We start from the raw sequence: 18,165 nt of genomic DNA, 5'->3' as shown, positions 1-18,165 counted from the left end.
TACTGCAATTTCATAACGTAGGTGTATTGTCACTGATATTAACACCTTTACAAACTTCGCTATAATTAAACACATATTTCCGGGTAGATTTTTTTTTGTAAACATAACAAATAAGAGGGAGCGCAGTATTATTAAAATAGCAAGGAATTTGTTCTTTCACGGAATGACCATTAAAAATACCGGGAATATTCACAAAATCAAAACCTTTATTGACATATTTGATTTCAATGAAATTTTTTTTTATGATCTTCAGGGCGATCAATTCTTGGAAATAGTTTAGAATAACAATATGCATTTATAATTTTGACAATTTCATACTTAGGACTGCAATATGGAATTGTGTTGCAATCCTCTAAAATTTGGTAAAGATTAGATATTGGTTAAAAAATAATGTCTGCCGTTGTTTTTTGAAATAGTAATTAGGTCCGAAATATTTGTATTGTTGGTACGAATTTTTTCTCTGATTGCCATTTAATGTAATTTACTGTAATTTACTGTAATTTTTTAATCGAATTCAATTCAATTATTTTCCGTGATCGTACAAATTTTGAATGAGATGCCACAGGCTGCTTATTTACTACTTCTAAAGGTTGAACTTATAAATATTTAATATGATGATTGTGCTTCTTGGTTGTGTTCATGAATGATACTTTTAAATCTACGGGGTCTTCTAAAACGATAAAGGTGTTCTTGTGTGCGTTTAGATTAAAAGCGTCCGGTTTCACCTACGTACTGAATACCGCATCCCGGTTTGTTTCATGTAAGTAAATAGATAATACTGTTAGTTTTTCAATTTATATCAGTTTCAAAATTTAAGGAAAGTGTGCGACCATTAAACGTGGACCTTATCGTATTGTCGGCGGAAAAACGGGGACATTTTTTGGCATGACGCTTACGTACACTTCGGCAGAGTGCATACTCCAGTGATATACTTCGTAAAACTGGCTATGTCCTAAATTCTTAACCACTGTTTGTTACCAAACTGCTTGGGGGTCCTGAAAAGGACTAAAAATAAGAACTTCATGAAATTTGTTATGAAGCTAAGCCGCTTTATTTGAACATGCTATACCATGTAATGCGTCTTCAAATTTGTCGCTCGTCAACTTCCTGTTTACCAGATACTTATATATTCAAATTCATGATGGACACGTATCAAATTATTGTCTCATTTATCTATTTAAGGAACTATTATTTAGGAATTTCTAAAATTTGTTATCAGGTTTTATCGTGCGATGTTTTTTTCAGATGCATCACTCATTAACTTCCTCTTTACACAATTCTTATATATTTTAATACATGTACATAATGGCCATGTTGTAATTTTTAGTCGCATTCTTCTAGAGAACTATGGATAAGAGCTTCCTGAAAATAGGTATGAGGCTAAACCGCTTCATGTGAACAAACTATTCCGTGTGATGCATTCTCATATCGATTGCTTTTCATCTTTCTGTTTACAGAATACCTAAAGCGGAAGAATCAATAGTGAGGAATAGCTCATTGTTCTATTTGTTTTTATTAACAATTTTTAATGATTTTATAACTATAAAACGCATTCTTCTTAAACTACTGAAGGCCATTTTGATTTTTTTTTATCAGTTCTGTATAGGACTAATTATAATGTGTAGGTCTTAGAGGACGTTAATTTTTTTGGTGTATATCTTAGCTGTATTTTTCACATTGCCATGTAATTAGACAGTATTTAAAATTAAGCAATATAAATAAGTTATATACAGTAAATCTAACTACTTTATGTGTATGGGTATTTACCGATGCTTTACACCTTATATTTACAGCCCCTCTGGCCATGTTTTTACTGGGGATCTAAACATAATTCAACATGAAAATCTACGAAAGGTGATTTCTCATGGTCCTACATTTTGAGTTAAGAGAACCCCAACACATCAATTGGAACCATAACTTCAAAAATAATTATGGATTCCATTGAGAACTACGCCAGAGCATGGGCTAAACGAGAAGTTGAACTGGACACTTTGTCAGAATGGGTCAAAACAATCAGGTCTCTGATTAAACGTCGCATTCATAAGTTGAAAAACTGTGTGAATGATCGACCAAAGTCCATTTTCAGAGACAAAGAGGCTGTGAAATGTTTATCATCTCTTCATGATAAGTATGTTGTTGTTCCTGCGGACAAAGCTTCAAATAATATTGTCTTTGTATGTAAATCGTATTACTACGAATGTCTTGTAAAAGAATTAGGAATCAATGAGCACTCAGGTAATCCCACATACAAAGACATATCATTTGACAAGGATGAGATTCTGGTGAATCATAAGTCCTTCATGGCTTCAATGAACATTACATTGAATAACAAATCAGAGGACTTACCTTGCTTGTTTTAGATACATAAGCTTCACAAAATTCCGTACAAACAACGGTACATTGTCGGCTCATCTGCATGTTTCACCAAAGAATTGTCCATTAGATTGACTAAAATACCGTCCGCAGTGAAAGAGGGTCTTCAGAAATACTGTGAAAGTGTTTACTCGCGTAGTGGTATTAATCATATGTGGATTCTTAAAAATTCTAAAGAACTTCTGGATAATTTTTAATCTCGGTCTTTTTCTGAAATTAGTTCTATCAAAACTTTAGATTTTTTCAACCCTGTATACCACCATTCTCCATGTGAAATTGAAAAATCGCCTAAAAGAAATAATCCACAATGCCTTTCAACATAAAAATGGTAGCATACGCTATAAATTTATTACTTTGGGATACCATAAGACATATTTTGTAAATAGCGAACAAAAGGGTAAAACATGCTACACAGAGGAACAAGTGATCAGTATGCTGGAGTTTCTTATCGACAACATTTTTGTTGAATTTGGAGGTAGACTTTTTCAACAAATTGTCGGCATTCCTATAGGAACGAACTGTGCGCCTCTCCTTGCCGACCTCTTCTTATTTTCATATGAATCGGAATTCCTTCAGACACTTGTCATAAACAAGAAGATCAAAGAAGCCAGATTATTTAATTTAACTTTCAGATATACTGATGATGTTCTTTCCATTAACAATCCGAACTTTTCTGATTGGGTTCCATTAATATATCCCCAAGAACTAGAAATTAAAGAAACAACAGACACAGCTTCCTCCGCCTCATCTTTAGACTTATACCTCGAATTTGACATACACAGTCATCTCAGTACCAGAATCTATGACAAACGAGACGATTCTAATTTTATAATTATCAATTTCCCCCACCTTAGTAGCAATATACCAACTTCACCTGCATATTGGATATACATTTCCCAACTTATTCGGTATGCAAGAGCTTGCAGCTCCTACTCACACTTTGTAAAACGTCTCCAGTGTCTGAGCAGAAAGTTGATGAACCAGGGGTATGTCAAAGAAAGTCTCGTCTTTTTTCTAAAAAAGTTCATCGGAAGGTACCAAGACCTTATTGATAAATATTTCGTATCAACTTCACAAATAATACATAATGGTCTTGAAGTATAGATTATGCGTATTGACGCTGTTTATCACCTTAATAACGTGTTAAAGTGTTCTTTTATTTGTCTTTATTAATATTACTTTTACTGTTTGGTCTGTTTTGGTGATATACATTTGACGTGGCTCTGTACTTATGCATCCCGTCGTTGTGTTGTTTGTATTATTTTTCATTTTTACTTGTGTGCTTTGTTCGTGTGACTTTTTATGTTTCTTTGATACATATGACGTGTCTCTATACTTTAAACATCCCGCCATTGTGTTATTTTTCTATTATAATTTTTGCATACTTTGAACGACAAAATTATTTTATATCTCTACCTGTGTGAGGTTTACATTCTGACGTCAAACACGCGATTCTACGCCAGAGTTAATGTTAAAATTACGATTCGGTCCCAGTGCTTAAAATCCCTCGATCCTTTATGGGTTGATTTGGCATACATAAATAAAATACAAAAATAAGTAAGCAATGAACGAGGTTGTTAAATGTGATATATGCTTTTTTGTGCTTCTTTGTTAAATATTTGTTTGTTTTTGTTGTGATTAAGATTGTGACACGGTGTTGACTGCTGTACCCCTATTTTAACATTTTTACCTATTATGTCTGTTTGTTTTATTCACGCATCGTTGTCAATATCATGGAATTTGATGCGACTGTCATACAAGTGAGAGGTTTATCGCTATAAAACCAGGTTCAATCCACCATTTTCTACATAAGAAAATGCCTGTACCAAGTCAGGAATATGACAGTTGTTGTCCATTCGTTTGATGTGTTTGTGCTTTTGCTTTTGCCATTTGATTAGGGACTTTCCGTTTTGAATTTCCTTGGAGTTCAGTATTTTTGTGACTTAACTTTTTACAGTACAGTACTACCTGTGTCATTATCTTACTAATGGTGGCCATAAAAAATATGGTCACCATGATGGCCCTTGATGTCCATCATTGTACCTCCTGTTGCTTAATTAATGCACAAGGTATTAAACTAGTCAAGGATAATGGGAAATCAGGACTGCATTGAAGTGTTAAAATTATATAACTTACAGGTAAAGTGTCTCAGGTAAAATATATGTGTTTGTCAAATTTAATAACTGTGATTATGGCAAGAAAATTCTAAAATAAAATGAAATAATAAAACTAGTTAAACATATAGCTTCCTAACTTTTTTTTGTAAAATTTTTCTCATGACTGTTTGTTTTGATATTATACCATGTATACCTTTTAAATAATTCTCTCAATTCAAGGTATTTAATACATGTATTTTTTGGCAAGTGAATAACAAATGAATATCATCTTCTAATATAATGCAAACTTTCACATCACCTGCCTTTTTCTATTGAAAAGGTGTTTCTCAAATTAATTTTCTAAAATCAAAATTGTTTATACTTACTGCATTCAACATTGTTTAACAAATGTTTAAGATTATCTTTAGGACTTATTCTAAATAAAATTTAGGCAATTCATTATTTCTCTATTGAATAAATACATGTATATCATTACAGAAAAATTTGATAATATTTTTATTGTCATATAAACATTTTACAATTTAATCAAGTTTCTGACAAAAAAACAAAAACAAACATTATAATGCAAAGAAATAACAATTCTATAAGAAATCAAAACACATGGAAAAAAATTATTAGGTTTCTGCCCTCAGTTCTAATGACTTTTTTTTATAAAGGAGCCAATATTTTAAACATGTTCCATGTTATAGAGGTTTAGCATTTCTTTTACTTTTTGTTCTTGGTTAAAATTTTATTCATAAGATTCAAGATTTTATTCATAAACTGGTCAGAGACATTATTATGAGAAGGTAAACAATTTTCAAATTGATTATCTCTAAGTTGTTATGTTTATTTTACAAACAATTCTATCCTTTATAGGAATTTTTATCCACCATCTTCTATATCTAAATATGACCAATAATTCTTTACTTAGTGAAGCTTTTGAGTTTACTGTTTTCATCATAAGTTTTTATTTTATTTTCAAAAATGTTTTTAATTTTTTTCTTAAATTTAATTTTTAATCAAGGACTTTAAAGAATCTAATTCATTCAAGTACCCTGCAATTATTAACTTTATCTAAAAGGCCAGAGTTGAGTGAAATATTTTTTGCAAATGTATACCAAGAATAAGTATCATGCATATGCCAGTCCTGCACTTTCCAACAATATAATACACAGAACAAAACGTGATTTAATTAACGGACCATAAAAATGTCACAATCTATATGGAAGTGTACTTTATTTTTTTCTGGAGACAAATTTTGCCTGTTAATTGACAAAATTAGCCAAACTGAAGATAACATACTTGATAAGTTTACAATTGTTTCAACAGAGACATATATATGTGTATATATGTCTCGGGTTTCAAAAAGCAAGACATTTTTTTCTTTAAATACAATTTCTTTTCATAAGATTTACTTTATTCAGAGATAAGAACATTTTTCATTATGATTAGCATTTATCCAAATTTGATAATAACTAGGTAGCCATTTGGGAAATTTAAGTCTCTTTAGTGGTTCTTCATGCACAACTCCAGTTTTGAGATTTGAAAAATATAAAAGATAAACAAAAATAGTTTATTCCTATACCATATAATGATATTTGTAGTTTTCCTGAATAATAATCATGATATTAGATTATACAACTTTGTTGACAAAATTTATTGTAAAAGAATTGATATTCATGATATTGATAATTTTAATTTGTTAAGAAACAGGCTTGTTAAATTACTTGCTTGATGGTTCCTTTAAACATCATTTTCATGATTATAAGTTATAATTAATAATAATTCATATTATAATGCAAACAAACAATAGAATTCCATGCACATCATGCATGTCATGTACAATAACTTTTTTTTATTGAAAAAAAAATTATTTAAAGAATTCTCTGTTTTGTTTTCAAATGCTAGTCAATAACTTATCTTTGAATTTTTGTCATTTTTACTCAAAATTCTTTCCAAGCAGAAATTAAGAGAATAAGAAGCAAAAATACAATTAAAAAATAAAAAATAACATAAAAAAATAAAAAAATAAAAACATTAGAAAAAAAAGAAAATATGTAAAATTAGACAGAAAAACCAACAAATGATATGAATTAAGTTCAATTAACAAAGACTAAAGCAACAATCTATTCTACATTTTCAAGAAAAGGTGAAATTTCAATTTGAGAAAAAACCTGAGATACCTGTACAGGTAAATTTTAATGAAACATACAAGCTGAAAACTTTAATGCTGATTGATTTCAACAGGTAACATAATTGATAAAACATCAACCTATGTTTTATGACCCCAATAAATGGCCAACATCTCAAGATTGAATACCCCAATAAATGGCCACCATTCGATGGTGACCATACAAGAGGGTGGACATAACTAAGAGGAAGTCACAGGTTGTACTGTACATTAAGATGTCGTGATCTTTTTTATTATTACTAATTTCTGACATATGTTAACAAAACTTAATTTATAACCTGTTGTGACACCAAGTTATTCTACATCTTTTTCACGCTCTATCTCATTTCCATTTAAACTAAATACAATAAATAATTTAGTTCCAATAGCAACAGTGTGTGATTTATCTGCATTAAATTGTTTTCAAACCAATCCAGTATTTTTAAACTATCACTCTCAAAATTTTCAATAAGTTTTCCAATGTCATTACTGGCATACGACAGAGAGTTAGCATTTGCCTTGTTGTACATAATACTATTATCTTCAACATAAAATTTCGTATATAAAAATACATAGAAGAATAGGGCTTACTATTGATCCTTGTGGCACTCCTTTATACATAGGTTCAAATGTATAACTTTTCAAACACTGTTTTTTTGCATGATAAGTTCATTTTTAATAAAGAAATAGATCTTTGTGACAGAACAAAAGCTTGTAATTTCAACAAAAGTAAAACATGTGGCAATCGATCGAAAGCTTTAGATCGAAATTGCAGCTACAAATTTATTTTCATTTACTGTCTTTTCTCTATAATGCAGTTTTGACACCCATGTCAAGCTTTAAGTGCTGACGACAAAGGATTAAAATGTTTATTGAAGAACTCAATTAACTTAACATTAAAAAAAATATTGATTTAGTAGGCGGTTCACTGACTGAACGGTAGTTCACTTTTTCTTGTTTATTATTTATCTTAAAAGAATGGTCTGACCTGTATCTCCTTTAGTTTTTTAAGGAAAAAAAGCTGGCTTAATAGATATGTAAATATTTGTTATTGGTGTAACAATCATAGACTTTTACAGTTATATATATTTTTGGGTGATATACCATCATATCCTGTAGCCTTTTTAATATTCATCTTTTATTTGTTTGCTGACAAATTCTTAACTGACAGGTTTGCAAATAAGATCTTCAGTTATTACCATTTTTTTGGCGGATTGAATAATTTGTTTTTCCTTCAGCGCTTACCAGGCCAGGCTATTCATTTTCAAAATCCTCTTGCCATCCTCTCAGAAAATCTAATGGTCGTCCCCTTATGAAGAATTGATACCTTGGATGGATTATTTACTATCTGTCCAGCTTCACACAGTGTTATGTTATAAGTGTTATATTGTTCGATTGCACACCTTTATTCGACAAAAATAATTGTATAAATTTTAAATTATTTTTTGACATACGGTTTTATTCGAATCCCGTATTCATCCCAGTTTGTTTTGTATCTATTTTTAAGAGACACTTTATTTAATATTCTACTTGCTGATTTCTAAAGGACTTTGCATACAGTTTTATTCATGATTGGAGTGGGGAATGGTGTTGGTTTCCTTTTTTCACAGGAATATGTTTGTTTACAATATGAAAACATGATCTTTTAAAATTTTCACAAAGTCTATCTATATTTTTAATCTCTGAGGCTGCTTCTAATTTTGCCGTTTTTACGTTAAAATTTTTGAAACTTCTTTAAGTTATAAAAACCAGTATTAGCTTAAAGTGTATGAACTTCAATATGTACAGATATTATATTGTCATAATCAATATACGATATTCAAATGATAAAATTTCAGTTTTGTATATCTTTTATCAGTATCTATGCAGAAATCTTAGAGTTGAGTTTATCTAAAATATATCTTTATCCCGTGAAAAGGTGGAACTTCCATTACAACTTAGTCAAGAACTAACCTTTGACACTATTTACCGAGAAACAACGTACAAGGAAGTCATACGCGTGACCACTTTGTTTTTTCACTTCTAGTTAAGTCGACATTATTGAAATCATCAAGTATTAGAAAAGAACAAGTGCCAGTTTCATGCTATTTTTGTAAAGGAAAAGAGATTACATGGAAATGTGACGATTGCAATGTTCGCATGTGTAACTCCTGTAAAGTTACCGTCCATCAAGGGCTTCTGTCTTCACAAGATCATGACGTCATTTCTATTCAGGATATCAGCAAGTCATCACCAGGATCCGAGGAGGTAACGTCTGTCGTTATTTCATCAGTTTTTAATTCATACTCAACTACTCATGCTGTTCATCAGTTACCTTGCGTGAATGACGATTTGCTTTACTTTTCCTCTTACCTTAAAGAATATGAGGAAAACAAATTTGTGAAAGGGAAACTTTTGAAATCATCAATAAACCTATTGCAGACGTTGAAGAAAAAAATATTCTACTTTGAAATAAAGAAAGACGGTGAAATACTTTTAAAAGAATTCGATGTCTTTAAAGGTATAAAACCACTAATTCATAATCCCATTGCTTTCTATGTTAAATTCTGCAATTTCAAGCATGAATGGCTACTTTGTCTCAAGTTCAAATACAATTTTATGTCAAAACTATACCTTATCCTGACTTGTGCTGAAAAATTCAACATACCTTTAATTGCATATTAAAGCGTACTGGTTCCCGGAAGTTTGATAGTACAAAAACAGGTACTTCAGTTCTGATCTGGACTACAGGGAAAATGTGACCTCCTATTATAATTTTATATATTTTTTTATTATTCAAAAGAAACTTTCAACCAGGGTTCTACAGTGATCCCAAGTCCCCAAGCTTTCATTTGATACCAGAACTATCCAAATATTTCACCTATTGACAAAGATACAGGTATGCGTAGGAACTATTTTGTTTAAAATATGTACTACTTTCTTGAATGTTCTTTCCGACCGGGCCCGTATTAGTGGTTCTTTACCTATAACAGCACCAAACTTGTTATATTGACTTCTGATTTACATAATTTTCTGCTATGATCTATTTCTAGCATCGAAAAACAAATAAAGCTTTTGGCAAAACACTATATCACTAAATTCAAGCTCAAATTGGACTGGTAGAAACATATTCGTTATACAAAGAAAACTCCATATGGATACTAATAGTGACAGATATGAGACTTTTTCAATATTTACCAGTTCTGATTTGTTAACATCTTCTCAAATAACAATGTTCTTACCTATATGTCTTTTTTTTATCAGAGATCGTTACTTGAATATAAATATAGTGGTCCAAATATAAAATATAATTGATAACTTTGTCCCCCCCCCCCTTTTTCTACATGTTGAAAAAGGAGAGTGATTTGGTAAAGCCATACTTTTATGTAAAAACATGGATCAACAAGAGCAATTTATGTATCTCCCAGCTAGACAACTTACTAAACTGGTTATAAATTGCATTTCAAGTGAGATTTTGAAATTCCAATATAAGTAACCACAAATTTCATTTGAAATAAATGATACACTAAGAAATCCTATAAAACTTGAACACCCACTATACAATTTGACTTAAAGCTATATTTATACTATAAACCAGTCATAATATACATGTGTCATTGGTTTCAGTTTAAGATAATGCACAAATTTAAACTTTAGGTAAAGTCTTAACTGTACGCATGCTAAATGACCTAATTTGACCCCAACATGATTGTTACATAAAAAAAATAATGTTACATGATTACTAACAACAAATGTGAACAATTTTCATTGATATGGGTATGATTTATAAAATTTGGATTTCACATGCCTTTCAGTAATAGGTATAAAACCACTAATTCATAACCCCATTACTTTCTATGTTAAATTCTGCAATTTCAAGCATTGATGGTTACTTTGCCTCAAGTTCAAATAAAATGGCAGCCATTTCATGTCAAAACTATACCTTATCCTGACTTTCACCTATTGACAAAGATACAGCTATGCATAGGAACTTTTTGTTTAAAATATGTACTACTTTCTTGAATGTGTTTTCCGACCGGGCCCGAATTAGTGGTTGTATACGAAAAAGGAATGTTGGGATTGATTTTGGGGGTTATGACCATAACGGTTTAGGAAAAAGGGGCCAAAAACAATACTTTTGTAATACTTTGTATAAATTGATTATTTCTTGACCAATTTCAATGGAATTTAATTCAAAGTCTTGAAGTCTTGGGGTTCTTTAATATGCTGAATCTAACTGTGTATTTTAAATTTGGGTTTTGGGCCCAGTTTTTGAATTGGGCCATATTAAGTTCTAAAGGGTCCAAAATTTAACTTTGTTTGATTTCATCAAAATTGAATTATTGGTGTTCTTTGATATGAAGAATCTAACCGTGTATTTAGATTTTTGATTTTCGGACCGGTTTTCAAATTGGTCTTCATTTAAGTTCAAAGAGTCCAAAATTAAACTTTGTTTGATTTTAACAATAATTGAATTCAAGGGGTTCTTTGATATGCTGAATCTAACATGTACTAAGGTTTTTGATTTTGGGCCCAGTTTTCAAGTTGTTCAAAATTGGGGTACAAAATTAAACTTTATTTGATTTTAACAAAAAATGAATATATGAAGTTTTTTGATATGCTGAATCTAACCATGTATTTAGATTTTTGATTTTAGGGTCTGTTATCAAATTGGATCACATTGAGGTCCAAAGGGTCCAAAATAAAACTATGTTTTGTTACATCAAAAATTAAAATTCTAGGGGTTCTATGATATGCTGAATCTAACCGTGTATTAGATTTTGGATATTGGACCATTAAAGTTAAAGTTCAATTTCAAAATTTTTAGTTCATTCACCACATTTATTCTGTATCAGAAACCTATAATGTGTCAAATATTTAATCACAATCCAAATTCAGAGCTGCATCAAGTTTGAATGTAGTGTCCATACTTGCCCCAACTGTTCAGGGTTCGACCTCTGCTGTCGTATCAAGCTGCGCCCTGCGGAGCATTTTTTATTAACTTATAACATGAATTCAAACAGACCTAGAAAAATCCAATTGCAGGTGGTCGCAATCTATTTATATTTATGTTTATGTTTATATCGGGTTATGTGACCGTCGGTAGTCTTCGGAGGTCATCTGACAGCTAATGCCCCTTTAATTTAAATCCTACATTCCTATAGCATGTATAGTGTTTGTTTGTTTTAAATATGAATATCATGGATCGATTGCTTTTCAGTGACAGTATTACTGTTTACACACATCATGAATATTGTTTGTTTACAAGATTTCTGAATGGCTCATTTGTTAATAAATTCTTTGCTTTTGTAAGTATTTAAACAAAAATGACACAATAACTTTCGTTGAAATATTTTGATATGAAATGTGTCCAATATAAACAACATGAACAATGGACAACTTGTAATTTAGTCACATACTTGATGCCATAATTCTGTACTTCAGGGATTCTAATTTCTGTATACCTTGCCTGAAGACGCCGATCTAATCAGTTAAACCTGTCGACCAATAAAAGCAATTTACTTAAGTATTGTCAATTAAGCAGTATTTAAGCAGTATTTAATAAATTTGTATTCAATAACCCTGCATACCATCCATATCCACTTGAGGGAACTCTACCAACAGCAAATTTAGGGGCGTTAGGTCAGCATTTCTTTATTTCTTCCAATCTAAAAACTATAAGCCCACAGTTTAAATTATCTTAATTCAGTAATCACAGTATACAGAATAGTAATTTTTCAGTTACTCAAGCAATTATTTATCTTGAATAGAAAACATAATTTTTATTTCTTTAAAACTGACTGTACCATAAAATATATTTTAAGGTTCAGTGGTTTTGGAGAGCTTTGAGATCTTTTGATCAAGCAGACAGAGCCCAATTCTTACAATTTGTAACTGGTACTTCAAAAGAACTGGTACTTCAAAAGTTCCTTTGCAAGGCTTTGGTCTCTTGGAAGGAATGAATGGATACCAAAAGTTCCAAATCCACAGAGATGACAGCTCATACTTGGTAGGTTTGAAGTAACTATATCAATTCTGTCAGATCATTACTGACATTAAGGGATGTATATGAACAGGGACCGAGTAGCCTGCAGTTCATAAAATTTGATAGGAAAATCTAAAAATTTGTTAACCAGGTACAGAGGTGGCCCTTAGAGATGTGTCAAATTTTGTATGCCCCCGCCGTGGCGGAGGGGGCAATAAGTTTTACCCTTGCCCGTCTGTACGTCCGTACGTTTACGATTATGAATCTTATAGACAATGCTTATTACCACAAAACACAGATCAAGTTTGAATTTCGGTGATGTCACTTTTACCATTCTAGAGTTGTGACCCTTTGTAAATGGAAAAATTGCTGAATTTTTCGTTTCCGTTCTTTAACTTAAGTTTGCCTTAACCAAATGTTATGAAACTTATACACAATGCTTATTATCACAAATCTCAGATCTAGTACGAAGATTATAAGGTCCAAAATAAATGTAATTTAGTAACACAAGTTGCCATTACTTTAAAGGGGGCCTCGGTGGCCAAGTGCTCTAAGTAGTTACTACTGTAATCACTAGCCAGTCAACACTGAGGTTGTGAGTTCGAACCCCGCTCGTGCGGTTGCACTCGACTTCAATCTTAATTGACTAGGATTGTCAGTTTTCCTATCGAAGGTCGGTGGTTTTCTCCGGGCACTCCGGCTTCCTCCACCAATAAAAACTGGTCACCACTTTAAAACCATTTGATTTTGTATTTGCTTAAGCATAAGTAGTGAAAAAGTTATATTGTTATAGTTGTAAGTAATTTTATGTTATACCTTATAAATGCTATATGTAAACAGTTTAAAACAACATGGCTGAGTTGTTATAATTTGATTAACTTATCAGGTTCTTCTCTTGAATATATTTATTGAAATGTGCTTATAGATCTGACAATAATGTTTTCAGTTGCAAACACGTAAATTAAAAATTGTGATTTAATGGATAAGTTTCTTTTAAAATAAATGTTATCAGTGTTTTGTTTTGCTTTTTGTTTGTTTGTTTTTCTTTTCTTTTCAATTGATGAAATGCAATAACTAGTTACCTCTTGTATTACAAAATTTAAAAGAAAATATGTTTTCTTTTGTTTTACAGTTTTAACCAGTTAGATCTACCTGCCTATGAAACATACGACAAACTAAGAAAGATGCTATTGTTGGCAATTAATGAATGTTCTGAAGGATTTGGTCTGGCGTAGAGGACAATAAATGTCCCCTAAAGATTAGTTTGACATTCATGTAGAGGGCCATGATGTGTACGTTACGAGTGAAGTTTTGGTTGACATGGAAACCACAAGAAGTACTTTTGTTAGTGAAATTCTTAACGATACCAGAATTCTGTCTGAGCTAGTAAAATTAAATGGAACACTTTATATGTATATATATATATATATTTGAACTTGTAAAAAGAAAAGTTATTCGTAGCATATGTGAAATACATATTTACGAACTTCAAAACATTGACATTACTCACTGTATGGAGTATAAAAATTTTTGTTAAGTGTTACGTTAGGTATGTAATTATATGTGTGTACGAGTTATTTAAGGATGAATACTTTTATGCAGTAAATATTTTACCAGTATTTGAAAGGAATTTGACTTGAGTGTGGTGAAAGGGAAAGAAATAGAGTCAGACAAGAGAATTTTGCTTCATTAAAAATGAAATTATGGGCAAATGTTGCTATAGTTGTTATTGTAAAAGTTGTATCATGCACTATCTTTAACAGAACGGTTACATTTGCAGCAGAAGTGTAAAATTAATTTGTTTTATTTCACACACAGTGTATACTGATAAAATTCATTATGTGGTGTGAACCGTGCTAATTGTTTCGTTTCTTTATTTCCTTTTACATTTATTTGCTTGGTCTTTGTAAGTGTATAAGGCATAATTTGTCAGGACTGATTTTTATGTGTGTATTGCGTTATTGTTGGTGCAGTTGTATCTTATTTACTAAATTGCTTTTACAATGTTCCACATGATTGGATATGCATAATGTTGAGACTGTTTCATTTGTTTTCCAAATGGGACCATGCTTCTGAGAAATTAATTAAGATGTACAAAACTAATATAGAAATATGAGTAAAATTGGGTCGTGTATTCCATAACTATTGAAGTGCTTTACATGGATTGTCCAAACTGTTCTGGATTGGGCATTTATTTTCCTTCTGTTTGATTCGTTGTTTATAATTTATTTTCTGTTATATAAATATATACATGTATACCTTATATATAATTTGCTTGTAAAATAACAGTTTTGTGTAGCTTGTTGTTAAATGTTCTTCAGACTTCTAAAAGTAAAAAATAAATTGCACGCTTTAAGTATGCTTATTGGTTATAAAGGTGACATAATATGCCCATATTTTTACCACAATTCTGTGACTCTTTTCACAAAAAATTTTACAATTAAAATTAATTGTAAGTTATACTGAAATGTGTATGACTTACTTGTGATTTTACTCTTTAAGATTTTTCATGAAAAGAGCTACATGAATTATTTGTTGTCAGACCATATTATCACAGTGTAGATACTATTCTGTACGCTATCTGGAAGTCGCGATTTTCGAAGCGATGATTTCCAACTGGCTACAGGACGGTTTTGCCTACGGTGACTTTTCTCATCATTTGTTTACTCCTATATCTATTAGGTGCTTTGAACATCTTTAAGGTATGTATAGCATCATAAATATGAGTAACTGTAACAAAAACATGCATAAGAATATAAAATATACGTGTGCATCACACCAACTTGATAGAAAAAAGTGAAATCGATGGACAATTTTGCTCTCGTAGTACAAAGCAAATAATCTTTTAATGCAAATATTTGCATCAGTTTACAGTTAAATATATACTGTTTCAATATTATTTTCGTATTTAAGTAGAATATTCGTATTTCCCATAAAAAAATATGTTTTCCTTGAGGATCCCAAAATAAATTACTGTACGATCAGTCTAGAACTGACTGTATTCTAGAAGCGATTTCAGATTTTTTTACCGTATGACCAGTCATGATTTTGAAAAAGAAACAACGGCAATTTGAAGGTATATACGTGTCTATGTGATATTATGAACTGTCCAGGGAACTATAACGTGTAATTTCTTTCATCAGACAATACAAATATACTTCTGATGATTTTTGTAGACGGCATTTGTATGGGAACATATATTTGGAATCTCTTTTCTCCTGGATTGGACCCCCTCTCCATTTAAAAATAGCTGAACCCACAATGTATATCAAGTGGTTTATGAGGAGATGCACTTACAAAACCGACGAAACATATTGTACCGGTCCAACAGAAAGACGGACTTCATTATCACTATAAACCCCCGCTTTACAAAGTGGTGTACAATTGAGTGTCAAAGAGACAGCTCTACATCCAAAACAAAGTGAAGGAACTGTGATCAATTATAGGCTACAGTACGGCCTCGAATGTGTGTAAATACATGCATTTTTGTATAACAATTAAATCTGTGTGTTTGTACAATTTTAAGTATAACGGAGGACATTTCTGAAACTTATATATACAACAAACCTTCCTCTTATTTTAGCAACATTTAATCATCCTTATACTTAATGTAGTAAGTCGAGTACACCCCATCAAGCTAAAACATGTTTCATAAGTTTTCAGGATGTGAATTTATTGAAATATATTTGTGTTATTTAGAAAAATGCCACCTTCTAATGTATCGTAAATAACTTTGAAATCACCACTAAAATACAGTGAAATAAAGACTGATCATACAGTTTCAAAATATACAAGCGAGACTGATCGTACAGTGAGAAATTTAAACAAGTGTAATTTTCTTATTTCTGGCTTCAAAGATCTGGTTGAAACTTTTACCACCACTTGAAATATACATCATTTAGTTAATTACATCTGGTTTTACGTTAATTTGTACACTAAGAGGGTAAAAAGATTGTTTTTAGGTTCACCGACTGATTTTCCTTAGTGATGCACTTGAAAATCTCTTAATTAAGGCAAAGATACAAATAATGAATGTGCTGAATTTAATTCTAACCATTTTAGAATATCGATGTCAGCTGAATTAATCATTAAGCAATGTACAGATGATCAACTTACCGTTTAATTCAGTATATCCATCAAATTTAAAATGTGACCCAAAAAGTTCTCGCTTCGAAAATCGCGACTTCCGGATAGCGTACAGAATAGTATCTACACTGTGATTATGCCATGACATTGATGAAAGTTAAATCTTACACCAGGAAATGAATACAGAATGACACTTTTAAATGTTACTTTTTGATTTTGATTGAAATCATATGTTATTTATATACATTTGATATGTAAATAATATCTAGTTTATTGCTGTTGCAGGTTTTGTTTTCTCATTGTATCTTTTTTTTTTATTGGAAGCAAAACTTATCATTAAAACAGCAGTAGATAAATTCAAGTTTATCTTTATATAAAGTAAGCAGAAACCACTGCAGTGTTGAAATGGTAAAATTACTCATCTCAATTCTTAGTTATAAATTTTTGACAAGTTTGTGGGTTCTTGTTGCTTTCACTTTAGTTTTCTGTCTTGTACTTTTTGATATTCATTTTTCAATGTCTTGTGTTGTTTCTGTAGGTACTGCTCTTGTGAAAATCCTTTGTAATGAAACACATATACTTTTTTTTACAATTGGCCATATATGTTTGTTTTAGACTATACATGCGCTGATTATGTATAAATTTTGATATGTATAAGGTTTCTACTTGAGACATCTGCCAATTCCCTATTGCCTTGTCACCAATCATGATTTTTCATCAGAGTTTTAACACAAAATAATGTACGTCTTACATGACGATGGAACAGCTGGCCATTTTTTTTTGCATCAAAATTCCCTCATACTGTTTTTATACGACCGCAAAAAATTTTGCGGTCGTATATTGGTATCACGTAGTCGTCGTCGTCATCCGTAGACATTTGGTTTTTGCACAATAACTTTGGTGTAAGTAAATAGAATCTATGAAATTTAAACACAAGGTTTTTGACCACAAAAGGAAGGTTGGGATTGATTTTGGGGGTTATGGTCCCAACAGTTTAGGAATTAGGGGCCAAAAAGGGGCCCAAATAAGCATTTTTCTAGTTTCCAGACAATAACTTGTGGAATGGTGTATGAATCTCTCTGAAATTATACTACAAGTTTCCATACCACAAAGGGATGGTTAAAATTGGCTTTGGGGGGTTATGGCTCAAACCGTTTAGGAATTAGGAATTAGGGACAAAAAAGGGGGAAAACAAGGGTGTCCTGGTTAATGGACAATTACTTAAGTACAAAACATAATTTAAAAGCAGTGTAAGGGAAGTAATTCAAACACAAGATTTGGTTGCAAACTTCATTGGAAATTTGAATTGAGATTATGACCATATCTTGAGGGAAAGAATATATTTTTTTTGGGGGGGGATGGTCAATTCGCAACAGCATAGTGTATTGCACAAAAGCAAAAAAATGAATATAATTTCAAATCACATAACCAATTCAAGTTCTTTGACTACAGTTATTCTGTGTCAGAAACCT

General features: G+C 31.2%; 1 protein-coding gene across 2 annotated transcripts in view; it reads left to right on the top strand.

Annotated features, from left to right (window-relative positions):
- Positions 1–8,761: 8,761 nt before the first annotated feature.
- LOC127704398 (uncharacterized) overlaps positions 8,762–18,165 on the top strand; it is a 71,890-nt gene continuing 62,486 nt past the window's right edge. Inside the window, exon 1 of one of the 2 annotated variants that reach the window (XM_052208440.1) lies at positions 8,762–8,867. In XM_052208440.1, the coding sequence (XP_052064400.1) occupies positions 8,782–8,867 (86 nt within the window). In that variant the 5' untranslated portion in view covers positions 8,762–8,781. The remainder of the gene's footprint in view (positions 8,868–18,165) is intronic. The other variant, XR_007983264.1, reaches the window with a different exon arrangement.

The sequence above is a fragment of the Mytilus californianus genome, unplaced genomic scaffold (genome assembly GCF_021869535.1).
Source record: "Mytilus californianus isolate M0D057914Y unplaced genomic scaffold, xbMytCali1.0.p SCAF_1, whole genome shotgun sequence".
NCBI lineage: Eukaryota > Metazoa > Mollusca > Bivalvia > Mytilida > Mytilidae > Mytilus > Mytilus californianus.
Note: the sequence above shows the minus strand (reverse complement) of the source record. Positions and strands in the feature narration are given on the sequence as shown.